At 46.5% G+C, this 24,743-nt stretch overlaps 12 protein-coding genes across 12 annotated transcripts in view; 8 read left to right on the forward strand and 4 right to left on the reverse strand.

Annotated features, from left to right (window-relative positions):
- Positions 1-415: 415 nt before the first annotated feature.
- Positions 416-862, forward strand: FOXG_10769 (uncharacterized protein; the record flags this gene model as incomplete). The annotated part of the gene is made up of 1 exon (XM_018390250.1): positions 416-862. The coding sequence occupies one exon, from the start codon at positions 416-418 to the stop codon at positions 860-862; it is 447 nt and encodes a 148-aa protein (XP_018248662.1).
- A 1,158-nt stretch (positions 863-2,020) lies between these two features.
- FOXG_10770 (uncharacterized protein) lies at positions 2,021-3,722 on the forward strand (the record flags this gene model as incomplete). The annotated part of the gene is made up of 4 exons (XM_018390251.1): positions 2,021-2,346; positions 2,438-2,866; positions 2,922-3,142; positions 3,196-3,722. 4 exons carry the CDS (start codon positions 2,021-2,023, stop codon positions 3,720-3,722), a joined length of 1,503 nt encoding a protein of 500 aa, XP_018248663.1.
- A 126-nt stretch (positions 3,723-3,848) lies between these two features.
- On the reverse strand, positions 3,849-5,812 carry FOXG_10771 (uncharacterized protein; the record flags this gene model as incomplete). The annotated part of the gene is made up of 5 exons (XM_018390252.1): positions 5,341-5,812; positions 5,178-5,282; positions 4,604-5,122; positions 4,463-4,533; positions 3,849-4,384 (listed from the first exon to the last, which is right to left on the reverse strand). The coding sequence occupies exons 1-5, from the start codon at positions 5,781-5,783 to the stop codon at positions 3,849-3,851; spliced, it is 1,674 nt and encodes a 557-aa protein (XP_018248664.1). The 5' UTR covers positions 5,784-5,812.
- Positions 5,813-6,924: 1,112 nt separating this feature from the next.
- FOXG_10772 (uncharacterized protein) lies at positions 6,925-8,532 on the forward strand. The gene is made up of 3 exons (XM_018390253.1): positions 6,925-7,589; positions 7,649-8,289; positions 8,343-8,532. The coding sequence occupies exons 1-3, from the start codon at positions 7,187-7,189 to the stop codon at positions 8,394-8,396; spliced, it is 1,098 nt and encodes a 365-aa protein (XP_018248665.1). The 5' UTR covers positions 6,925-7,186; the 3' UTR covers positions 8,397-8,532.
- Positions 8,533-9,035: 503 nt separating this feature from the next.
- On the forward strand, positions 9,036-9,573 carry FOXG_20369 (uncharacterized protein; the record flags this gene model as incomplete). The annotated part of the gene is made up of 2 exons (XM_018400650.1): positions 9,036-9,174; positions 9,455-9,573. The coding sequence occupies 2 exons, from the start codon at positions 9,036-9,038 to the stop codon at positions 9,571-9,573; spliced, it is 258 nt and encodes an 85-aa protein (XP_018248666.1).
- Positions 9,574-9,837: 264 nt separating this feature from the next.
- Positions 9,838-10,548, reverse strand: FOXG_10773 (uncharacterized protein; the record flags this gene model as incomplete). The annotated part of the gene is made up of 1 exon (XM_018390254.1): positions 9,838-10,548. The coding sequence occupies one exon, from the start codon at positions 10,546-10,548 to the stop codon at positions 9,838-9,840; it is 711 nt and encodes a 236-aa protein (XP_018248667.1).
- Positions 10,549-13,520: 2,972 nt separating this feature from the next.
- FOXG_10774 (uncharacterized protein) lies at positions 13,521-16,435 on the forward strand (the record flags this gene model as incomplete). Its single annotated transcript, XM_018390255.1, has 13 exons — positions 13,521-13,580; positions 13,627-13,715; positions 13,769-13,871; positions 13,942-14,382; positions 14,457-14,599; positions 14,666-14,792; positions 14,841-15,312; positions 15,374-15,468; positions 15,525-15,658; positions 15,716-15,838; positions 15,911-16,040; positions 16,114-16,271; positions 16,327-16,435. The coding sequence occupies 13 exons, from the start codon at positions 13,521-13,523 to the stop codon at positions 16,433-16,435; spliced, it is 2,184 nt and encodes a 727-aa protein (XP_018248668.1).
- Positions 16,436-17,122: 687 nt separating this feature from the next.
- FOXG_10775 (uncharacterized protein) lies at positions 17,123-18,297 on the forward strand (the record flags this gene model as incomplete). Its single annotated transcript, XM_018390256.1, has 2 exons — positions 17,123-17,582; positions 17,720-18,297. 2 exons carry the CDS (start codon positions 17,123-17,125, stop codon positions 18,295-18,297), a joined length of 1,038 nt encoding a protein of 345 aa, XP_018248669.1.
- On the reverse strand, positions 18,239-19,734 carry FOXG_10776 (uncharacterized protein). The gene has a single exon (XM_018390257.1). It carries the CDS (start codon positions 19,608-19,610, stop codon positions 18,645-18,647), a length of 966 nt encoding a protein of 321 aa, XP_018248670.1. The 5' UTR covers positions 19,611-19,734; the 3' UTR covers positions 18,239-18,644.
- Positions 19,735-20,589: 855 nt separating this feature from the next.
- FOXG_20370 (uncharacterized protein) lies at positions 20,590-21,798 on the forward strand. The gene is made up of 7 exons (XM_018400651.1): positions 20,590-20,729; positions 20,779-20,821; positions 20,876-20,999; positions 21,054-21,199; positions 21,249-21,299; positions 21,356-21,495; positions 21,543-21,798. Exons 1-7 carry the CDS (start codon positions 20,721-20,723, stop codon positions 21,666-21,668), a joined length of 639 nt encoding a protein of 212 aa, XP_018248671.1. The 5' UTR covers positions 20,590-20,720; the 3' UTR covers positions 21,669-21,798.
- A 1,285-nt stretch (positions 21,799-23,083) lies between these two features.
- On the forward strand, positions 23,084-23,679 carry FOXG_10777 (uncharacterized protein). The gene has a single exon (XM_018390258.1). It carries the CDS (start codon positions 23,255-23,257, stop codon positions 23,528-23,530), a length of 276 nt encoding a protein of 91 aa, XP_018248672.1. The 5' UTR covers positions 23,084-23,254; the 3' UTR covers positions 23,531-23,679.
- Positions 23,680-24,516: 837 nt separating this feature from the next.
- The window catches only part of FOXG_10778 (MFS transporter, SP family, general alpha glucoside:H+ symporter), a gene marked incomplete at its 3' end in the record, with an annotated part of 2,191 nt that continues 1,964 nt past the window's right edge, over positions 24,517-24,743 (reverse strand). Inside the window, exon 5 of the mRNA XM_018390259.1 lies at positions 24,517-24,743. Coding sequence (XP_018248673.1) covers positions 24,517-24,743 — 227 coding nt within the window.

Below are 24,743 nucleotides of genomic sequence, written 5' to 3' on the forward strand. Positions count from 1 at the left end.
GTCCAGGTCTTGAGAGGCAAAGGTCGTTTCAGCTGCAGAAAGTCGGGGAAGTAAGCTCCGCTGCCATCGACGCTTCTTTGCTCAACGCCTATGTAGCAATCCTGAAAGTTTTGCGGCTGCTGGTCTTCATCGATGTACCACCAGTACGTTAGCGAGTAAAGCTGTCTTTGTTCCAAGGTCACTGTCTGTTCAATGTAACCATTTTGCGCGGTGTTTGTGATGGACCAATATCTGCATTGGTAGTGTTAGCATTTTGATCAAGGAGAATATTTTTGTGTACGAGGCGCTACGTACGCCGAGTGAAAGCCTGTGTGGGCGAGGTCAGACTTGATACTGACTGACACGGGAGAGACAGCGTCTCCCAAAGTCCATGGAGATCCGTTAAAATCTCCGTCAGCGTTTGGTTCATCAAACGATGGGTTCAAAAAGAGTTCAGAGGGCGCAGATTCCTCAGTCGTGGTGGTGGTTGTCGGAGCATCAGAAGTGGTGGCCTCCAGCAGTATTGGTCGTCGTGAGAGTCTCGACCGAGGACGAGAGTTCGGTGGCTGAAGTCGTCGCAGTGGCCGGCTCGGTGGTCATAGACGAAGTGGGAATTTGGGAATCCGATGTCGCGGTGGCTGTTGAAGTAAGGGATTCGGAAATGATAGAAGACAGGTCAGTTGTCGAGGACTCCGCAATAGAAGTGGCTGTCGAGATTTCAGTGGAAGCTGAAAGCGTTGCTTCAGTGGAGGTGGTTCCGCCAATTGCTGTCGACGACGACTTTGGCTTGCATGGGCCTGCGTGCCCACTGCCGCAGAGCGCAAGCGCAATGAACGTCAGAGAAAAGCGCGTCGCCTTCATGGTACTCAAATTCGTAAGGTAATGACTGTAGGTTAAAGGGTTACATTTGTAGTCTTTATCCGGGACTTGGACGGCCTTTATTACAAGAAAATGTCAATCTTAATTTACACATTAATTATAGTGTTCAATAGTGTGAATGGTGGTGGTGGCTAAAGCCAGGCGGTGTCAATAGTTAGCTACCACTGCACCTATCAGAATTCTTCAATGTTTTGGGCGTTCATGTTCTGGACTAGATACATGCCAGGGACATGCTACGGGAGGCGTGACCTTTGCCAATTCGGGCATAGAGGGGGTCGTGACTATTGTAAGTTGTCCGCACAATAGCACAATTCAAGCTGTGCTGTCTGGGTAACTGCCCAGGTCAGGTGTGTCCTCTTAATCACTGTAAGTATTCATGACTTGACACAATGCATGAGTGCATGGCAATCATTGTAAAAGGCGGACCAATTATGTACAATTGCATTAGTATGGGCACTTATGTTGGGGCGTTCAAGCTGAAGAGAAGGAGCTAATATGACTATAAGCCGTGATATACACTACACCTCAATTGAAAAGTGTTGGTGTGAGCTGAACTAGAAGCTAAATACAAGCGGTTCACCTGGCTGAACCGAAGGAGTTGAAGCCGCGGAATTCGGCGCTGGAAGTTTAGTTGCGGGCGCTAACAGATAGCGGCTTAAATTCGGCACATGACGTTATTATATACCTCTTTTTAAGCTGTCTGAACCTCAATCTCTTATCTTTATTATAAGACAACTACAGCTGTATCTTAAAATTACCAGATGATCTTATATAACAACTGCTTCCTCCTCGAAACACGGTTTACTTGGAAATGCCTCAAAACCGCCGAAGAGTCGTGTCTTGCCCAACGTGTCGCCGTCTCAAGACACGTTGTGAGGTACCCAGCGGCTCAGCTGTCTGTAGTCGTTGCAAAGCCTTGAGGTCAGCATTCTATAAAGACTCCGGAGAGAGTTTTTTCCCCAGAACCTATGTTGATGTCTAGTGTAGAATACCTTGCGAGCTTCCCCACGATGTACATCGCGTCACCAAGACCTCTATAGGGCTTGAGGATACCGCCACCAGCAGTTCACCTCGGCTTGTTCAAGCGTGCAATTGCGAAGAAAGGTATGCTGTCCGAGAATCTGCGTCATATACTCTGAATTAAAATTCTTTCCCTAGGCTTATGGCCCTCGAGTCTGAACTGGCAGAGTTGCGCTTGGCTGTTCGCGAGCTTAGCCAAACTGCGACCTCTCGCGCACTACAACCTACATCAAGTAATCAAGATGCCACTACATCAGTACCAGTGATTGCTGAAGTCTCTCGGGGGAGAACTGAGGACCAAAGAGTTGCAACTTGTCTTGATCCACCAGTTGCTCCAGTTCGTGTCATTCGGAAGATGTACACCTGGATCAATGGCAACCCTGAAACTCCAAAGGACGTCGTCGAGCTATCTGAACCAATCAAGGCTCAATTATCTTCAAATGGACTGGGCTTGCGTCTGGTTGAAACGTGAGTTAATACTTGCAACTACTGATCTCCAAATGCACCCAATCTCATTCAACCACTTTGAACCCTTGAGCTTTGCTAATGCAAGCATTAGATCCAGGAAGAACATACCTCGACTGCACTTTATACAAGGAACCATCGACAAAACCTTGAGTGGAGAGTATAATCTACTCTCTGTCACCTGCATGCTTGCAGGGATGCAAACTAATTTCTCCATCATCAGCAAGGACCTTCACATGTCGCTTTACGGCATACTTAAATCTGAACTGGAAAAGCTCGCGCTCGAGTCTCCCCTGAGTCTGCCGTCCCTCTACGCGATGCTTCTGACATGTCTTCTCAATCTGAATCTCGGCTACTCCGATAGCTTTATCGATGCGTGGCTCTTGAGCGGCTCGCTCATCCTTCACCTTATGCTCTCGTTGGACTTTCCTGTTCAGCAGCAAACGCCCTTGTCATTACGCTACCCTGAGGACGATAGAAACCGAATACTGACGTGGAATGCTGCATGTCTCCAACATCTCAAGTATGTCATCTAATTCCCCATTTCATGCACAGAAAAGTACTTACTGGTGTGCGAGATTTACTATCGGTGTAGGGAAGCTGTCGGCTGTGCGAATAGACCTGGCGGCACATTACATCGACGTAGTCAAGCACGCAGACGGTTTCAACGAGTTAGACAAAGAAATTGTTGCCGAACTTGAGCTTTTCATATTACTATATCGAGGCATTGTTGAGGAGCATATCTCAGCAGAGCAACTTCAAAGCAACCTCTCACAATGGCATACCGCTAATACAAAACGTACGTTAATACTGCAACTACCCGGGCTTTTGCGTGCATCTAACGTATCACAGTGTTAAACTTGGACGAGAATCTGGATCTCAAGTTCGCCATTTCGACATTCAGCTTGCTTACCCACAGATGGGAACTGTCCCGATTACGGCAAGCAGACATCGAAAACGCTCGTGAGAACGCCGTGTATGATCAGCACATTGGGCCCATTCTGAAACACAGTCACCAAATTATACGAATCTCAAGGGAGATGACGAGACAGAAGAGGGTCATTCACACCTTTGACTTTCTCATGGGTGCTTATGCACACGTCACGCTAGTCGAGTTTGCGGACCAACTCGAGGACATTGATAAGACGTTTCGTCTAATGGAAGAAGTGCAGAATCTACGAAAGGATACCTATGTTGTTGAACCAGTCTCTATCTGGGCTATGAACATGATGAGGAAACGGCTTCTCGATACGGTGCGACCAGAGATGGACGTGCAGACAGAGATGTTGCCTGGTCTGGATGTTTGGTGGCCGCCTTTTGAAGCCTTGAGTACTAGGATGGAGTATACATCAACAGAAGTAAGCGAGCGGGATCAATAGTAGAGTTATTTGGCAATAAATGATTCAAGGCTGGACACCATTGTGCCGGTTCAGATGATGAGATAAGGATCATTCAAGACTTGGGAAAACAAGAGATATTCATTTTAATCAAGGGCTAATACTGGCTCAATACTTCTCCGTGGCAGACTTCTGAGCGTTGCCCATCTCCTGATCCCCGGAGGCAGCATCAGACGAGTCAATCACAACATTGACAAAGGTACCATCATGGGTCTCCACAAAGTCCTTAGGTTCCTGCCACCCCGAGACCTTTGGAATATTCTTACTCGGGAAGAGTGTGTTTATCAACCAAAAGCTTCCAAACGCCAAGAAGAGTCCTACAGGATAAGCAACATAGTAGAACCGTTGAATACCCAATGGTGCGCTAACACCCATTTGGTAGAGGAATCCATAGAAGTTGGGTGCAACGGCAATTAAGTAGACGGCAAACGCTCTGAGATTAAAGCCGTGGAAGAAGTGGTAGGTAGAGTCCTTGTGCCCTGAATAAAGCATGGGTATATCGAAGAGGCCGCGTCTGAGGAGGTAGTAGTCGCAGATAAGAATACCTGTGATGGCGCTAAGGAAGATCTGGTACGAGCTGAGGAAGTTGATGAACACGGCTGCAGATGAAAGCAGGTACCATGGGCAAATTGCGTACGAGATAACTGGAAGAGGAATTTTTAATCAGCGACGAGTTCCATGCAACTTGTTTCCAGGCATTGGGGAAAATAAGGTAACCTTACCTGCACATATGAAGAAGCCACGCTTCACTGTAATGTATTTGGGCATGAGAGCTGCGATGTCGTTTCCGGCGCTATGAGGATGGGAACGTCAGCAAGGGGGTTGCATAGGTCGTGGAAGGAAGGGATTTATCCTGAACTTACGGAATAGAGTTCTCAAAAATAGCTGAGAAGACAGTAGAGTAGACATAAGCGAAAGAGATCAATGCACAGCCCGCTCGATTCGCAGATGTATGGCGATCACCCTGCATGAGCATGTCCAGTGTCGTAAGCGGATTCCAGATGACCTCGCCAAAGATCCCCTTGCTGGCAGCCGCGATTAAGTTGCCAAACACACCGACCAAGAAGTTGGACATGGGAAAGCTGAAAACCTGACCAGCAATGACATCGTTGGGCTTAGAGGCATAACGTTGCAGATCAGATGCATTGGAAATAAAAGTGCCGCAACTGGCAAGTCCGAGGAAGAAGAACTTGAGGATCATCCAGGACTTTTCGGAGCCTTTGACGGTTGATGGCTCAGTCAAGGTCTTGCGAACGCTGCCGGAGAGTGATAGTGTCCATGCCACGAAGGCGATGGTGGCGGCGAAGTAGACGGCAACCTTGATGTGGACGAGCTTCCTCATGCGGGGGACGGGGACGAAGAGAAAGGCGCAGTTAATAAGCCTGCCAAGATACAGTGATGTTAGTAAATACTTTCACGTGGGTAGTAATATCATACCAGTAGAGGAAGAAGCAAAGCATTTGAGCCGAGTTGAGGGCGGATTTGGAGCCCATAATGTCGGGAATGTTGGCGATGGAAGGAAAGATGGCATGAAGAAAGACACTGCAACGGAGCATGATTAGCTTGGTCGTGGTCCAATAGTTGACAGAATCCGACTTACTATAGACACTGCGCTCCCTGCACAGCATTCACACCATTCCATACAATCGACATAACCGCACGATTAAACGTCGGCCACAACGCACCCCAAGTCCCAAAGCTCGCTCGACACGCAACAGGGAAGGGAATTCTATACAATGCACCAGCACGACCATTCAGCGCCATGAGACAACCAGCGAGTAACTGGCCACCAAGCGAGCACGCCAGAGCCTCCCACATACTCAGCCCAGCAGATTGGCCGGTAGAAGCTGCGTATAGATTGCTCACGTTTGCAGTGGCTGCGAACCAGAAGGCTGAGTATGTGATGGATGTCCAGGTCCGGTCCTTGACGGGGGTTGGGCGGATAGAGTCATTGTCGAGAAAGTTGGCTGGTTCGGTTGTTCCGTCTGCGCAGTGTTTTTTTACGAGGAGACGGTCGTGGGCTTTGGAGAGGAGTGAAGCCATGATTTCTCCTACGTTGAGTTATGACAACGGGAAACGAGGGCTTGACTCTGTAAGATTGGAAACTGTTGTAAGTGCAGGACCGGGATTGATGTTTATAGAATGCAGCATATCAAGTTTGGACCAATCAGAAACATATAATCAAGACTCCCCAGATTCAAAATCTAGAATTGATAAGGTCAGTGTTTACAACTTCATTCTCATTGGTGTCAATGTCATGTCCGACGGTCGCCGGTCAGGGTTGTTACACTAGCGACGCTGTTATCTATCCCCGCAGAAGATAGCCAACGTCTATCAGATTGCGTGTCGCACTAGAGTCTTGTGTTTACCGGCTCAGCCAATACAAGGGCCAATCCTGTGGGGCTCAACTTGGAACTCTCAGCGATAGGGGAACGGGGAACTCCGCCACGGATGGCCCCGTCGGCAGTTATGGGTCCCCATCTCCGACGGTCTCCGTCTTGTGCCTAACCTAGAGTCACTCGAATATTGCGCAACTTCAACAACTCCAACTCTCCCCTGTAAAAATTCTTTCTTGGCACGCACTGTTAGTGCACTGTTAGGAGCGGGATTTTCTACGGGCTACTCGGCCACACAATACTGCGGGGACGCCATCGGCTCCCTAACAGCAGTTTTCAGAGAAGGAATTTTGGAGAGTTCACCTTCTCTGACAACACCTTTGTCGGATCTAATGGCGGCACCTCAGAACCAGAACGCCTTAGATATCGGAGGACGGTGCCCGTGGCATCGGTAGCGACATCCTCCCGATCAACGACGCCGATTGCGATGGGTTTTTCCCCTTTGAAGGCAAGCCGCACCGCCGGCCTCTGATTCCTTCCCAAGGTTTTTCCCTGCCGCCACGACAGTCGACTACGAGCTACAACTTGGTTACTGGAGATTGTGGACTGCGTCAGCAGATGTAGTGATGCGTGAGAGAATTCTGGTCGGTGGAAAAAGCTCGACAGTAGATTGCCCCCGAACCCGCTGACGGGTGACGGGCTTGAGAAATACAGCACCTTTTGTGCCATTGGTATGCTGGATGGTGAAGGAAGCGGGGTTTCCCTGTACCTAGCTAGCTCAGCACGTCTTTTGCTCCAGTAGGAGATCTGGCTTCGTTACAGCCACCCAGACGAAAAATATACAAACAAACAAACAAACAAACAAACAAACTTCAACAACTCAACTGCATCAAACGCGCGTCTATTATCTTATATGAGATCGCCAGTTCCGGATCTGTTACTTATGGTAGAGTTCTAAACATTAACAACTGAGAAAACCGGCAATCCAGATAACCAATTCTCGGATATTATCCATCACTAGTCTTTCCCCACCTTAGACCATTCCATCTGCGGCATCTTCGTCGTCTCAACACTTGCATTTCACAGCGTTCGTGATCAAGATTAACCGTCATGTCTACCACCGCAATTGAGACCACAGCCCCAGTCTCGGCGTTCACAACGGTCCAGCTGATGACACCAAATGGACCTGTCTCCCGCCGTGTGCGCTGTGGGGCTCCCCGCACTCCAACCATTGATGAAATGCCCGTCATCGACCTCAGCTCCCTCGATGGAGATGCGACTGCGCGCAAGGCCATCGCAACCAAGATCAAAGCGGCTGCAGAGAACACGGGGTTCTTCTACGTATGCAATCATGGTATTCCCCAGGAATTGATTGAGCAGGCTCTCGAACAGGTCAAGGCCTTCTTTAACCAGGAGCAGCAAGACAAGGATCGTGTTTCGTTTGAGAAGGCGGGCAAGTTCTGTGGTTATCACGGTGTAGGAAGCACGCAGATCAACAATCAGGAGACTAGAGGTAGGCAAACGGCTGACTCATGCCTCAATTTACTTACACATACTGATTGTATCTTTCAGACAAGAAGGAAACTTTCTCTATGCGATATGATACTCGCATCGACCCATCAAACGATTGTGTCGATGATATCAACTCCAACTTCGCTTCCACAGATTATGTCTGGGACGGGACAAGCCATCTCACAAAATTCCGCCCTGTACTCACCAAGTTCTACCAAAAGCGGCTAACTCTAGCCCGCAAACTCATCCGCTTGTTCGCCCTCGCCCTCGAACTACCCGAGGACTACTTTGACTCTATCATCACCACCCCTGGTGCAGACGCAGTGCACATTCACTACCCCGGCACCGACGGCAACACCGACGATGTCGACGTCGGTATTGGTTCACATACGGACATCCAGTGCGTGACTCTGCTCTGGCAGGACATGTCTGGTGGGCTGCAGGTTCTCTCGGCAGACGATGAGTGGCTCGACGCACGCCCGATCGAGGGGACCCTTGTCATCAACATTGGTGATTTTTTGCAGAGACTTTCGAATAATCGGTTCAAGTCCACGGTTCATCGCGTGTATAACCGGCAAAAGACATCTCGCTATGCCATGCCGTTCTTCCTGGGGTTTAACCCGGACGCGGTCTGCGAGGTTGTGCCAACTTGTATTGACGAGGAGCACCCTCCCCTCTATGAGCCGATTTCATGCGGCAAGGTAAATCATACTCCATATCCATATTAAAAAGTACGGAAACTAACTGCCTGCAGTGGCGTGACTCTCGTCTAAAGCTGGCAGAAACTCCGGATAAAAAGGCAGTATGATGAACAACAGCTATAAAGAATTAGGAACCACAGACATATTTCGGACAGCTGACATTTACACATAACTCGTTTGTATGAAGATCTCGTATAAGTGGATAATAAATGAAAGGTTAAATGCGCACGGTTAATAAACCTCACGTGGACTGACTCATAGAAATTCCCTGCATTTCTAGTTCTACACCATGACCTAGCTGCTCATTTAGTTATAAAATTGCCAGACAAGTGGATCACCAGGGAAGCTACTGCTCGCAACCTCGCAGGAACCAGTAATAATAACAAGACATATTATTTATAGTATACTTTAGTGATATCTTGAGAATCCTTTTGTGTTATTCTTGAATTTAAAGTTCTTTTAATGTTTTATGCTTTTTGACGATGCTGATTAAGCGGGGATGAGATATGAGCTGCGATATCCCTGAAATATTATATGTGGTCCTATTCTTTGCCCAGTGAACTTTAGGATCCATCCTAAGACACCGGGTCTACTTGTTACAACAGCGGTGAACAAAGCAGTAATGAACCTCAATATTGCCTCTCCTGGTATAACCCAGTGCCCTAATGAACTAATCCACCCGGCCTGCGTCCCTCTTGTTGCTCTTCATTTGAATCTTCGACATACTTCTTCGCGTTACCGCCACAATGAAACTCCTCGATGTCCTCGTTGTCTATCTTCCTGCCGTGTCGGCCAATTATCCATGGTGGACAAACAGTGCTTGGGCCAAGCCAGCCGATTTCAACAGCAAGGAATCCGCGGGTAATCCCAATGCTCAATACTTCTGTACCTACAATAATTGGGCTCTCTGAACTTGATTAACAGTCAGCAAGGGAACTTTATCTAGAACAAGGGGTGAGAACCCAGAGCCAAATGCATTCCCTTGGAGGCGCTATACTTGCGCTTTGGCGGACACTCTGGGGCGGGGATGTCACTGGCAGGGTGCTGTAGGAAGTGTAAGTTACTTATAAAGCTAAGAGATGATAAATACCAATGCATGAATAGGTTATCTGTGTTATTAATATGCTTCTTGAGGAGATAAAGTATCTTACTAACAGGCCTTTAGTGTTAGACAGTGTTCGAGAACATCGTCCTTTGCACCCAGTTGTTAGCTCTGACTCATTGAAAAATAACACAGTTTTACTACCCTTAAGGCAACCAATCCATCTTTACTTCTGTAATTAGTGACCCGTGATGGTTACTGGGTACTATGATAATCAGGGTGCTCGACAAGTTCTTAGCACAATATTCAACATAGGATTTCTAGTAAAACACATTGTTGTAAATAAATATGCTAAAAGAGTGACCGGTTTACTAAATTAGCATTTAAAACAAATCAAATAAATACAGACATATTCTTATCCTGACTTAACGATAGTGACGGGTAGAGACCGTAAAGCAAACAATCCAAGAATAGGGCATTAATGGTCCACTCCTCCAATGATCGAGCTACATGGGGATCGCCTCTGACTTCTGTACCTCACTCAGATCCTTAGATCTATTCTTCCTGAGCCAAATAATGTCGGAAAGATCCGATTTCTGCTTCCTGGTGCTGTCATTGGAGGCCGCGAACTTCAACTCATAGATGTCACTCGCTGTCGCACATTTGGTGACTCGGTAGTTCTGGTGATCAAAGACGTCCACACTCTGATCTAAGATACCCTCCGTGGTAGTTCTAGCCTTCCATTGACGGCGTAAAGACATGATATCGATATCAATACGCACTTTCCCCTCATCGGTTAGATATTGCAGAGGGGACCCGCCATCAGGTCCTTCGATCAATCCTCCAATGACCTTCTCATATCTGTCCTTTTTGCAGTATCTGTCATGATGCTCTTTAACCAAAGCCGTAATTGCCTCCACACCATATTCTGTGGTAACAATATCAAGGTCCTTTGTTTGGCGTTCACCATAGCCAAGGATCTTGAGTGCGAATCCTCCCACAAGTGCAATGGGGATCTTCAGCTCGTATGCCAACCCTGAAATAGTTTTCAAGGCTTTGATAATTAGCTTGTAGTCCTGTTGGTTAGAGAATTCCGCAGGCAAAGTGATGTCTGTGGAACTCCCAGGACCAAAGCGCTTAGGGCCGAGATCATACTCGTATTCCGGCAGAGGTGGTGCCTGACCCTTGTTGACTGTATCGAGATCAATCTTGAGCATGGTTGTGGCGCAGTGGAATTGGTAAGACAGTCTCATGAACTTAAAAATGTGGTGAAGATGCTATGAAATTGTCCCTATACTGGTGGCCAAGAGCCTACTTATAACAACCCTGATATATTAAGTTAAATGGGCGTTTATCAATGTGTGGGCCGCTTGTTAAGAACCATCCAGAGTTGCTGCGCTATCAGGCATGGTCTGCCTACGTTAGATTTAGTACTGGAGCCTGTCCAAGAATGCTAAATGAGCGATGATAAAGCATCAATGGGGCTATAACGTGTAATCTAACTTTTAAAACTTCAGCTAGGCAGCTTTTCAGCTGCCAAAAGAATGCAAAAACAACGAATCCGGTCCGGTTCTGTCTCGCTCAGCCAGCCATCTCCACCAGTTTTACATGCAGTCTGTAGATCATGCAAGTAGTCTCACCGCAATGTGGAATTGTGATGAGGACAAGTAAATCACATTACTTAGTATCTTGGTCTAACTATTTCCGATCACTGACAAAGGGTAAATCTACCATCAAGACATATGCCAAGGCTCAGGTTGTACACAAACTCGAAGAGCATCCACTAAATAGAACATAGCTAGAGCCGCTCCTTGCTACTATCAGTTCGGTGGGAGGTATGAGGTCACGCATCTAGACGGGTATAATAGCTGCGGCCGATCGGATTGGTGGCGGGTATCTCGAAAGAATGAGTAGGCGAGACATTAGGACATCACTATTAAACAGAAAGGCCACGCCGATCTGAATTACGAGGTGAATCTGAGGCACTAGAGAAGGAGATCAAACTAGGAGCCGTAATACATATAGTAGCTCACTTTCCATATAGGTATAGACCCAATCCTATCTACGTAAGGTCTTGAGGTTTAAGAGGATAGCTAGGCGTCATTAGCAACACGGATGCCTCGTCCAAATTACTGCTTAAAATTTAGTTTCAAGCCAACTGAGGTGCATAGTCTGCTATAAATTGCCGTTCCAGATGGAAAACATCAAGCAACATCAATATCAAGTGTTAGCTAGTTTAAGCCACCAAAGATATCACATTTCCTGGGAGAAAGTTGATACTTCTACGACAATTCGACACTGGCCTCCTTTACGTGATAGTTAGTCGTCCATCAGGACGGTGGCCCGCAGCTTGAAAAAACCAACAAATAAATGGTAAAACTCACAGATATGTCCCCACAAAGAAGCATCTAGTGCTACTCCGGTCAGGAATAGTCTTATTCTCCCACAAATGAATTGCCGTATCGGGCTATTGATCATAGCCGCGGCTGGCTGAAACAATGAAACTTGAGACCAGGTCGTTGAGGACATGGCTGAACCTTATCTTAACCCTTTAACTAACCTAGGCGCCCGTATAAACAGCCATGCCGGTAATATCCATAACATGGTGGTGGCGTGTGTGATAGAACGACAAATGTGAAATATTTCACGTGGCACAAGAATGCTAACTGATCTCAGCCAGCCGCATTATCGCAAAGAGGCCGGTTAGGGAAGCCAAGCTCTATCCTCGGTCTGGGCTCAGCAAGCCACTCGCAAGCCACAATTGAACACTCAATGTTACTCAACTTGGTCTATTTAAAATTCGGCATGCATAATTAACTATTTCATAATGTGGTAGCCATAAGAGATAATCTTAAACCCTGCTATGCAATACCTAATACCAAGCATATTCTAAGTAAGAGTGCTGCAGTTAAGAGAAGACCGTATTCTCTATTTCTGTACAGTGTCAACAGGGACTTTCTATAATAATGGAATCACAATAGTGTATTACAGATAGGTTCAAAGTGATTTAGTGATACCTGTTAGGGTATTGAGTGCCTCAGATCAGACAATAGCTGGATTCAAATTGCTCGATTCCATGCCACTCGTATGTCTAACTTTCGAGGGTACCAAGAAAGTATTCAACTCTCGATCTACATGCAAGGAAGAAGACTTTAATTCGGAGTTCATGTCTTGGTCATTTGGATAGACTTCAAGTGCGAATGTTGTTGCAGAGTTAGTCTTGCCCGGTCAAATTGGTATGGGAAGCCAGCTGAGGTATTATTGTCCCTGATTGTGATACGGTTTAGCTTTTAGGAAAATTGCGGGAACTATGGCGTTTGTAGTAATGTATCACATTTCTTCTGTAGTTTGGCTGAAATGGTGTTAGACCTGACATTCTCTACTGATATATGATCTAGATATTACACTGTAACCCATGTCAAATTTAGTAGCAGAAATAGAGGAGGTATGTCTTCCTACCTATGTGATAGCTAACAAAAAGTCTAAGGGCTTTGAACTTAAGGTTCTAATCAGTCGTACGATAGGGTCATCAGCTACCTATTTGAGCCGGTACAGCCAGACTTCAGCTAGCCACAAGAGGTCCGTAGGCCAGATGGTCACGAGCGCTATCGAAAACCGGCTCGATCCCGTGTAATGACAAATATTGGAAGGTATTCGCTGTAAGCTTGTCGTAAGTCGCAGCGATGCACCTGACCAGTTCTAGTCACAGTTCAAGATCAATATGTAAGTTGTGAGCTGAATGGAAAGCTAACTTGTTGAAATGTCATGAGCGTGACCACCAATCAACGAAACAACACGAGAAGCTTCGTTTAGCTGTTGCAGGACAATCTGAATAGACTTGGCTGATAATCTGGAATGGAAGTCTGAAAGCTCATTCCAAAACTATCCCCAAGATCGTGACGAGCATGAACGCCCGCCAAAATTCCAGGTCTCAATTCAATGTGATGTATACAACAATGGAATGCGCTCTTGTTCCTCCAGTCCGATACTCCAGACAGTAACATGCGACTGAGAACGGACATTAGTACTCATGATCGCATACTGGCTTCAACTATAAAGATCCCTGGTGGCCTGCTGATGCTTTTTATAATCATCATTCAGAATAACTTACCCATTCTAAATCTAACTTATATTATTCCATCTTGTTTTCTGACCTTGCCTTCAGTCCAGACTACCTCTCGAATCCAACATGGGAGACCAAGAGGATCAGGCCAAGGGGGTGTTGAAGGCCATGAAGCATGCCTCGGAGGTAAATCAATCGTCAAGATTCGTTCGTCACTTGCTAACTCATCTAGACGGTCCGAGGTGCTATCGCATCTGCAATCCCGGTTGCCAACAACCAGGTTTTTACTGTTTCGCTTCCTGGTACCATCATTGATTGGAAGTAAGGGATGCCTCCAACAACTCCCTGAGCTGTCTTACTGACCATACATCTAGAGAGTATTACTATAACGTTTCGAGACATGTCAAGCCTCCTCTTGATATCCAGGTCAAAGAGGCTAGGCTTGTAGATGGCATGATTCCTCTTTCCAAGTACACTGTAAGTCACGATGTTCCATGGAACCCCAGCCATGTCTTTTGGAATCCGTAGCTGACTAGTCCCTCAACAGGCTGGCAAGACGGGCAAGTCTGTTGCCCGCAGCTACTTAGCCGCTTTGGACCTCCTTGTCCCCGTCGAAGCCTCGGTATCCGGAGTGGTTTCCAACGAAACCGCTGAAGTCACCGACGAACGCCTCAGGACTATCCGCGATCGATACAAGTACTCCATGTCATACCTCACCTCCGCTGATGATACGCCCAGTGGAGCTGGCCGAACCAAGGTCGACACATACGTCCTCAAGCAAGCAGCATGGGCAAAAGAGGTGGTAGAATACCAGAAGGCACAGGCGCAGGCACTTTCTTCTTTCGCACCTCCGGCTGGGGCAACGACTGCACAGATAAAAGCCTCACAGGAGAAGTATTTGCAATGGATCCAGGAGCACGCACGCGAGTTCAAGAACACTATCCAGACTAAGTATATGGACTGGGTGGTTCATGGATACAAGTTCATGGTATGAAGCCTTTTATCTTCTATCTTGTGATAACATGAGCCATTTCTTGTACTGATGACATCTTGTTCTTATAGGTCGACTTCCATTTCGGAGTTGTTGACATATCCTCGGGTATGAAGCGGATTGAGAACAGCAAGGAGGCATATCGCAACTTGACCATCATTGCTTCAGACGGCTCCAGTGAGTACAACGGCGTTGTACTGACGCCTGCCAACTGGTATGTTGCTTCTTCCCAAGACTTACAGCAACAGTTCGTGTAATTGCAAACGCTGATGCCAAATAGGGCAACACTGGTTGCTAAAAAAACACTCAACTGGAAGAAGAACAACTCCAAGCCCAATCCAGCCGAGATTCGCGCCGAGATACGTCGTCTTCAGAGCCTTTTGACCTCCCACGAGACACTGAAAGATGTGAGCATCCGTGATTAGAGATATCGTTATGGCTGACTAACATTACAGGCTGTTGATAACGAAACATTCTTTCCCGTCCTGTCTGGTGACAGAGGAGATGACGGGAAAAAGATCAAGGCAGCCTACGCCCAGGTTTACAGTGACATGGACAGCAAGAATGCCGAAGACAGAGGTGAGGAGAAGCGTGAGGCGGCCAAGACGTCCTGGCTTAAGGAGAAGTATGGCATCGACGCCCCAGTGGAGAATGCCTTGGGCAATCTAGTCAAGGCTCAGAAAGAGCAGACTGAGGCTAGCCTGAGCCGCAATAGCCGAACTGTGCGCGAGAGCACTGAGCAGAGCAAGGCGAGGGCCAGCAGCTGGCTTGTTTCGCGAATTTCACAGATCACTAGGGATATTGACGATCTCCAGAAACAACTTACCAGCGCACAGGCGGAGCCGACATCATCTGCACCGCCACTGCTGCCGGTTGTAAACGCTGAGGGCATAGTCGTCACTGGAGATGAACTTACAGCCGATCCAAGTATGTCCTCCATCATTAGAGGATCACCTAAAGCGATGCAAAATAATCTGACAATTCTCAGGCATCAAGAACCCACCGGGGTTCAACATGATTGACCTCGATAACGAGGATAGCTGGCGCAACACTGTTGACGACGGCCCAGACCCTTGGACAAAGGTATGATATCGACGCCGCTGGTGAGCTTTCCAGAAGTTGATGCTGATGGATTACAGATCTCGTGCAAGGTTTCCACTTCTACCAACTTGTCGGAGACATCAACCTCGCAGTCCGCCTCTTCAGTCTGTGCTAAGGCTGGTTGGGGATTCTGGAGTGCTTCAGCAAGCGCAAGTCACACAAGCAGTAGCAGGTGAGTCCCCAGCACCCTCCCTTCCCCACATACTCCACAGATACTCACAAGGTGCAGTGAAGCAATGCAGTCGATGTCTAAGCTTGAGGTTGAAGTCAGTATGAGCTGCATGCTAGTCGAGGTTGAGAGGCCCTGGCTGCATGCAGAGTTGTTCGTCGATGCTGAGCTCGACTCTGGAGAGTAAGTCCGACGTTATCCCTGTTCCCTTCCGATATATATGCATGATGAGCAATGCTGATGGTCTACCCATAGCTTTAAAATCTCACCTGGTGAGAGCGCACTTAAAGATGCTTTTAACAATGATAAGAGCATCGACGGAACGTACCAGCAATTCTCCTCCTATCCATCAGCCTTTGTGGTTGCTGCAGATATTCAGCTCAGTGTTAGTCCCGACCTTTTCTGCACCTCGGAAACTCTCTCTAGGTCCTTGTGCACCCGGACTAACGCAGATATAGTTCTCTGGCGATACCAGCAAGCTCGAAAGCGCCGTTTCGGCCTCCTCTTCGTCCGCCAATCTTGCAGTTGGATATGGTCCCTTTGCGATTTCGGGATCTCATAGCTCCTCCAAGTCTAAATCCCGTACCAAGATGGAGTCTACTGCCACAGGATGCAGGTGAGCGCTGCTTTATTCTCCCATCTCCAAGCACCTTACTAACCTAGCGTCACAGAATCTCAGTGGAGGCGCCTCAGATTGTGGGATGGGTGCAGACTCTGCTTCCTGAGCTCCCAAAGCCCAAGAATGGTGTTTCCGCCATGACTGGTCCGTTCAGTCGGTAATTTGCCATTGAAGACTTGGTATCGTATGTTTATGTTTGATTTTGCTTTGTTTTATTATGGAAGTTCGTGTGTAGTTACTCGAGAATGTCTTATTGCACTATCAGTCGTTACCTCTAAGTCTATGGAGAATAACACAGTCTTTACTGCCTTTGGAGTAGCCCTTATGCATGGGCTACTGTAGTCGCTGTTACTGTGACCCTCTGAGTACGATCTGATGTACTCCTGATTGTAGACCGCTGCGATGTAAACGCAACTCTGTCTGAAAGTGCATAATCACTTGCTACTCAAACTGTCATGGTATTGGTTTGTCGGCCGCGAATTGAAGCAGTCGGTGCCTGGCGATTGCCCATATAGATAGTACTGTGATATAACGGTAACTCACATACAACTATAGTGGAAATAATTCACCAACTGAAGACGCTGCACTCGTAGAATCCCTGGCGTCGTGGGCTCGGGCAATACGATCATGCGTACTACTATAGCCATATGGAGCGACATCAACGGGGAGCCACAGCCAACAAATGGCATGCGCTGCTGGAGCGCGGTTTCAGGTTAAGACAGGGGACAATGCCTAAATATAGCGCATGCTCACTGAAGGATGGGGGCCAAAACTGTGCAAGTACTCTTGAGGCGGGGTTAAAAGGAAGCTGCATCTTTTACTCCAACACCATCATACAACGAACAACAATGCCTGAAATGACTACCAAACTACCAGATCCCCAGAGTCAGTCTCAATTTGCCACTCTTCTGCCTCGCGAAATCCGCGACAGGATCTATCTTGAGCTGTGGCGTTCCTACGGCCTTCGCCAACATATCGTCTGGCATCGTGATAAAGATGACAAAGCCAAATCTCACTTCTGCCGCTGGCGATGCACCACGCCATTTTCTGTACACGACGAGCTCCAAGAAACGATTGATGCCACAAGACTCCAGCTCGGTTTCCCATTGGGGGATAGCTTCAGTAACAAGACCTATACCCTGCAGCTCTTTTCTGCCTGGAAGAACCACTTTCCGTGTGGCCAACGCATCGCAAGGGTGTATGGTGAGGATGCGGATCCTGGCATCCGAACCTGTTCTTCTCTAGGACGATGCTGGAGTAGCCATAAATTGAGCTCTGAGAAATTGTCGACATGCAGACCATATTTGAGTATGCTACTGTCATGCAAGGTCTTGTAAGAGCCAGATGGACAGCTCTGCGCATATAGCTTATTTGCTAATCATTGGCGTGCAGGTCCTCGGAATGCCTCGAGTCAATTTACGAATAGACTACCTTCATCTTCACAGATATCTTTGCTCTCAACATGTTTATTGGTTTCTGTAAGGTACCGGAGCTCTGGAAAGAGGAGGTCGAGGTAGCCATTTCGCCGCCAGCCTTTCGCACCTACGGCAGACATCTTGAGATATCTTTAGAGCCAGTCTTCCCTATGCTGTTGCCGTGCTCGTCGCCTACGCTATCACCACTGCCAGAAGACCGTCACACGTCTCTCGATTTCCATGGGCTTCGCCTTGATCTTTTGGAGAATCTCATGACCCTCAACATCTGGGTATCCGCCCGCTGCACAGAATTATTGCTAGACAGCAATGCAGATAATATCGATCAGAGCCCTTACAATATCACTCAGTTAGACCTTGAGTCTCTCAAAGAGGTCTTGTCACCCCTCAATCACGTGAGAAACGTCACTCTGAGCATGCCTCTGGCTCAAGTCTCTGAGCCTGAAGACGGTTATGTTGTTGAGGATGCGCACCTACGAATATGGCGAAGAGGTGTGGGGGATAGATACCATCCAGCCTTATCACCAATCATTGAGGTTGAACGCTTGAGCAGCAATGTCTATTCAAGCACAAAGAGGTATGTCGGCTGATTGCAAACAGGGCATTCGCACCGACATTTTCGTCAGAGCGGTCACATTGGCGTATAATCCACAAGCAGAGTACCACGTTCATTATTCAATACTTGATACTTCCGCTCCAGGTGCGACGGAATCTCCACAACGTCGGGGCGTAGCTCGACTGGTTGAACTGATACGTGCTAAGGGGAATAAGATGAAGAGAGATCGCAAGACACAGTAACTGAGTAAAGAATACTGCCATGGGAAAGGTGTTGGGCTACTATGTGGGCGGTGTCAAATGGCTCAGCCCATGCAGCCTCAATTACTCGCTCTGTTAGGCAATGAGAGACACGCCGGCTCTATTATCAGAGCCGTCGAGTCTAAACTTGCTTCCCGTCAAGCACCTGATGAAATATCTCAAAGTTGCCTTCGTTCTTTGGGTCAAAGACCGCAAACCATACTTCCCGCCACCAATTTCCCGAAAACTCATCTTCCCTCAATACCTCCAGCCAGCAATGAGCAATGTCCTCTGGCGGGTTACCATAGACTCCACAGCCCAGAGCACCAAGCACAAGCATGTCATGTTTGTGTCTAGCCGCCATGCGCAAACAAAGTCTCATCTTAGCCTTTGTGATATCGCGGTCTCGATCGTTTGCAAAGACACGCTTTTCGAAGACTTCAGAACTGGACCTGCGCATTCTGTCCTTGCGAGGTTCGTTGGTGAAAAGGCGAACTGGTGGACTCCGTAAGGCAGCCACAGTCAGGGCGCTCACCACGGGGAGTTCTCTTGCTGGGAGTGAAGATATCTCATGGCTTGAGGATAGGTCATCACGCATGATGAGTGCATAGGGGCTGTAGAGAGCCTCGTCTCTCTCGAGGGGGTAGTGCTTTTTGTTGAGACTCAAGGCGAGGGTGCTGCGGTAGCAGAGTGCCTCCTCTTGGGCCATGGCCCCGTTGAGCCATCCCCCGCCTGGAGAGTGACGATTCGCAAAATTAACAACAATGGGAGGCTGACTCTTTGGACCAGCATCAGCTTGTGCCCTTTGGCAGAGTTCGATGGCAGCGTTGAGCGTATCATCGTTGATGACCTTTATGGTAGCTGGCTGCCTGTATGATGGACAGTGGCCAGGGTGAAGACGAGTAAGAGAGCCAAACGAGTACTTGACTGAGTGTCTCGCCAAATCGTTTGTACCTAATTCTTTGAGCAGACTGCGAGAGATGTCTAGAGTCTCTTGTGCAGTAGCTCTGAGTTCTTCTCTCTGGCTGCTATCATAGGGACGGTATGGGGTTGAGTGCCGAGAAGATTGCCCATGTCGCCTAGTGTCTGAGAATGATGATCTCTTCATGTTCGAGTAAAATTTTGAGATGTGTTATCTTCATGAGATTACGGATCAGGGCTTCTCGGGACTCTATCTAATACCTTCGTGCTAGGGCTAATAGCTTAATTAGATTCTTGCAGATGAAAACTGATTTAGGAACCTGCTCTAGAGGGCTAATGAATTCGCAGCCTCGCCACGTCATTCGATATGCAGTAAGATTGCTGGGGGGTTGAAGGAGCCATCCAGTGAACTGGCCAGTCAGCAACGCCACGCTTGTGCATTAGAATGAATGCCTCAATTGTTCACACAACGGTGGAACAGGTCAGCTGATTGAACGTTTCTATTAAAATGATGGTTGATTACGCACTCTCACAGGGGGTTTGAAACACAGTATCACAATCACCGGACATTAGATGGAACATAAATATAAACGAATGCAACATATAAGACAATGCACTTCTCTTTTGGGTAATCGGTAGACCGATTCAGAATAGTTGCTTACTTACGTGGCCGTCCGTAAGAAGCTTAGTTGCCCAGAACACCTTGTAAGTAAGCTTATGTTCCCTGCAACGCTGCATGCACTCGCCTGAGTTATGATATGAGTCAAGTCACCCAACCTCCAACCACCTGAAATTCCATTGGCTATTATTGAATACCCAACTTCCATCTGATAAGCCGCAGAGCTTTCAGAGCTGATGTGATTACGCCAAAAGAGTTTCATGATTGATGATTGCAGATTGAAAGTGTAAAAAGGCCGGAGAATGGAAGGGAATTGTGCCACGTCAAGGATATCTAGGACTTTTGATGTGCATCAACGTCTGAGCTGCTCAGCAAACGTGAGGCGACAGTTTGACTGGCAAAGAGCTGCCTAATCCTTCTCGCCTATAGCATTCAGAGGCTCCGGACATTCTGATCCGTTAACTGCTTGTTGTCAGAATAGGCAATACACCTTGATAGCTGTTCTACTTATATGGCTCCTCAGATCAGGTCATCATGGCACCTAGAGCCGCACTCGCATGAGACAAATCGAAGTCTTTTTGAGATTCAAACGTTGGTCAACCGACAGGAATTTGTTGAAATAGCTTGCGTCTTTTATCTCTCAAAGTAGCCAGCCTCAAGTCTTGTCTTATAACCACAATGCCAATTGTATGTACTTGGCTCGACCACTTGAGACGGATACTAAGCAGTCTTTTAGCGCATGAAACGCTTGAGTCGAAGTGATCCAAACTACAAGGATCGTGAGGTCTTCTCTATCTCGCATTTATCTTATCAGCACTAATCCAATTGTTCAGATGAGTTCAAGTTCTATCATTCATGGTGCCACGATGAGAAAAGTGCCAAGATCAAGTCAATCTACCTAGCCAGTCGAGACGATATCGACAAGTCTTATCGGGGGCAGCGCTTTTTCACATATCTGTAAGACAGAACTCGAGTTTACTGAAACCATGTGACCACTAATCTCAGTTACAGGAATGGTGGGAGTTATAAGAGGTTGTATCATGGTACATCGCGTGCATGTCACATTGGAGAGTCGGGCAATGATCTGAAGCTCTGCCACGACGATGATTGTGGCACATGCGGCATACTCAGGCAGTCATTCAAACTGAAATATGCCGGTGAGTTCAGCGTTGACGAGAAATTACATAAGCACACTAACATTCCAAGATGACGACGGAATGTTTGGTCCCGGCATTTACTCTACACCGAATTCTTCAAGTGAGTCCCGCTCATATTCCCCAGTTATTTTGCAAGGATGTTCATCAGAGATACAGAAGCAGACGTCTACGTGAAGAACCACTATATCAGCTCAAACCTCCACGCTATGCTTATTTGCTACGTCGTGGCGAGCAAACCTCAGCGCAAATTGCTAGCAGACCACGACATCACCAGGCCCTCTCGTGGCTTCAACTGTGTAAGTTCCCGATACCTGCGAACGATTGGTCACTAACGACATCAAAGGTCGAGGGCGTTACTATTAATAACGGGGGGTCGCTTCAATACCCAGAGTTTGTCGTGTATCGGGAGGATGCAATTGTTCCAGTTGGACTCATCATGTATACTCGGAAGGGTTGGGAGCCATTATGATTGGGAATCAGTCAATGCTGTGCTTAGGTGTGCTACCTGTCCAGGCCCTGTATAAGATTAATAAAATAGCAATTGAAGGTGCGACGCGGCTTCTACAGATTAAAGCTTAATAACGAGTCATTCGCCATGATTCATGATTAGCGCAAATCGAAGAACTTGGATACTGGAAGGTATCGTCCGTTTTGGTTTAGCGGAGATGTGTGAGATTTGTAATCAAGTCTGCTCATCAGTCTTCACCAGGTCAAGGTTTCTACAAATACCACATAACAAAGATTAGAATTCTTGGATTTCTCAGCTATCTAACCAAAGGCACCAATCGTCTTGTTACACTCCAACTCCACCATCTAGTCGCAATGCAGTCAGCAATCATTTGGCCTACCAAGTTCCTGCCCGGAACCACCGACAACTATGTCTCCAATGAAGTAATTATACGCGACATCACCCATTGTGTTAAATCAGAAGTGTATTTTCTAACCTTAGGACTAACTTATAAACTTAATACCGCCACGACCTTCTAATTGCTCTAAACCATCTTCTAGTCTAGCCTTCTTCCCTGATAGCACTAATATATATATTATTATAAAACCTTTAGCTAAACTTTACTTATATATTAGTATTTATTAATAAATCTAAAAGTTATATACCTTACCTAAAAGTTAAATATGCCTTATTTAAGCTGCCTTTAATTATTAAAGCTTTCTCCCTTTATAATAATTATCCTTTTAGTAAATTACTATTTATATATTAATTAAAGATATAATTTAATTTTAATTTTACTTAATTAGCTATATAGCCTTTTTCCTTTTTTTTTTAATTAATTTCTTTAACTTATAAAAAACCTTATATAAGGCCTTTTTTTTTTATTAAGTAATTTAAATAACCCCTAAAGAGAATTTATTTTACTTGGCTATATAAATAATAATATTATAATTAAAAAGAGCTAATTAAATAAGGAATTAATTATTAAGCTTATTATATTCTTATATATTAATAGATTTTTATATAGCTTTATATTACTATTCAAAAGCCTTATAAATAAGTTAGCCCTAAAGAGTTATCTTATATATTATTATAACCTAAGATATAATTATAAATTTATAAGTATAACTATAAAGGTCTACTTAGTTTAAGTAATTTTAATAAAAAAATACCCTTATTAATATAAAAGCTATTATCTTAAAGATTTAGGGTTTTTATAATATTAAGTTAACCTATTTTAGCTAAGGGATTAGAGGTATTATCTTATATGCCTTTAAGGCTAATTAAAGACTTATAATCTAGGTTTTCCTTATATTAGCTTTATATTATAGTAATTAGTTAGGTATTTTAGTATAATATCTAAGTTATAAGCCAGATGTGTTATTTGCAGTTGAGACTTGTGGTTAAGAGCTTAATTTAGCATAGAGAACTTAGTACGCGATATCACAGCCGCCCAAATTTGGACCTACCTCGCCGACATCACACAATGGGAGTCGTACTACAATAACTGCAGTCATATCACGCCGCCAATCGGAGGCAACAACCTCAAGAAGGGCGACAGCTTCAGCTTCTCGACTTTCGGCTTTCCCCCCTTTCCGGCAGAAGTCATGGAGTCTCTGCCGCCGAGCGCGGGCTCACCAGGACGCTTGGCATGGAGAGCATGGGTAGATGGGAACGAGAGCTCTAAGCTAGATGTGTATCACGCTTGGATTGTGGAGGACTTGGAATATGGCGTGGTTAGAATCTTGACGCAGGAGTCTCAGATTGGACAGCCCGCGGCTAAGCTTGCGGCTACAAAGCCAAATCCCATGTTGAATGGTCATCAGGAGTGGCTCGACAGCTTGGTCAGCTTTACCAAGCAGAAACAGAATACCTTAAGCTAATACAACCTGTGGCTGAGAGCTTATAATCGGCACATAGAACTTGGTGCTAGAAGTTGCTGTTGGACAGTGTTCTTTATAATGCTATCGCTTTCTTCCAGTGTATGTTGGTGGAAAGTGTTTCCGGTGTTCGCACTATCACCATCGGTTCCTGAACACCTCATGGCATGTACTCGTTGTACTTTGAAACATCGTTCCGGCAAACCTGGTTCTTGTTGACCATTCGAGCTATTGGCACCACGTTGTGCGTAGCCGTTTAGGGCGTCAAGTGCAACGGCGTTGTTTGGGAGAGAAGACCTAGCATCAAACGTTTGCAATGCATAATCATGCCGAGGCGGGCGGCCTACCATGGTGCCCTGGCTACAAGATCTTTCCCCGCCAATCCTTTCAATCATCATGATCTTGGTGTTACATACGATCAGATATCGCTTCGCTCGTCTTCTCTTTCTCTTGCCTGGTCGATCAATGGCTTGTGTGCCTGAAGCAAGGCTACACTAATTGTACTGAACTTCAACAGCATCACATCTAGACTCTTCTATGGCCCGATGCGAGTAGATGTTGTATACATGTGGGAAGCATGCTAAGAGATTCCATTACAGTAAGAAGCACAGGTCGCTCGAGAAAGAAAAAAAAAGGTATTTTCGTCATTCGCCAAGGGCAAATTGACGACCAGTGGAAAAGTACTCGAAAACATGACAATCGCTAACATTAAGCAGAAGTGGGGGTTTTCGGATTTGCCGAGAAAGTAACAGAGATCGACAGAGACGGTCACGCATCGAGACATTGCTCCGCGTAAGGTTGCATGCACGGATCTACATAAGTAGAAGGAGGTTAGGCTTCGCCAAGGATGGCACGCGATCATGATAATTAATCAATGTCTCATTATTTCTGCGTTATTATTATATACATAAGTGATCTTGACCTGCTTATTTGCAAGCAAAGGCTATTTAGTAGAGTGTGGTCTAGGCGTTTCATCGCTTGATCGAGATCTATTTGTGTGCTGGGGCTTGCTCAACGGTCTCGACAGTAGCCTGATCGGCTTTGCTCAACTGGTCGAGAACGTGATCATCGACAGACTCGTGGAAGACATCGACCTTGGTGGTAGCAAACTTTCGAGCGCTGACACCCTTCTCGAACAGAACGCCCAACTCGGCAAAGGTCTCGCAACGTGGGGCTCGCGCAGGCGGAAGTAGGTATAGATGACGCAGAGGAAGCA

The sequence above is a fragment of the Fusarium oxysporum genome, chromosome 7 (genome assembly GCF_000149955.1).
Source record: "Fusarium oxysporum f. sp. lycopersici 4287 chromosome 7, whole genome shotgun sequence".
In the NCBI taxonomy this organism is placed as follows: domain Eukaryota; kingdom Fungi; phylum Ascomycota; class Sordariomycetes; order Hypocreales; family Nectriaceae; genus Fusarium; species Fusarium oxysporum.

Bases quoted from the DNA above. Each gene is read 5' to 3' on its own strand.
- FOXG_10776 (XM_018390257.1), bottom strand. From the start codon at position 19,610: ATGAAGAGATCATCATTCTCAGACACTAGGCGACATGGGCAATCTTCT.
- FOXG_10777 (XM_018390258.1), top strand. From the start codon at position 23,255: ATGGAGTCTCTGCCGCCGAGCGCGGGCTCACCAGGACGCTTGGCATGG.
- FOXG_20370 (XM_018400651.1), top strand. The intron at 21,200-21,248 runs GTGAGTTCAGCG...TAACATTCCAAG, and splicing joins ATTCAAACTGAAATATGCCG to ATGACGACGGAATGTTTGGT. The intron at 21,300-21,355 runs GTGAGTCCCGCT...TCAGAGATACAG, and splicing joins CTCTACACCGAATTCTTCAA to AAGCAGACGTCTACGTGAAG.
- FOXG_10772 (XM_018390253.1), top strand. From the start codon at position 7,187: ATGTCTACCACCGCAATTGAGACCACAGCCCCAGTCTCGGCGTTCACA. The intron at 7,590-7,648 runs GTAGGCAAACGG...TGTATCTTTCAG, and splicing joins CAACAATCAGGAGACTAGAG to ACAAGAAGGAAACTTTCTCT. The intron at 8,290-8,342 runs GTAAATCATACT...AACTGCCTGCAG, and splicing joins AGCCGATTTCATGCGGCAAG to TGGCGTGACTCTCGTCTAAA.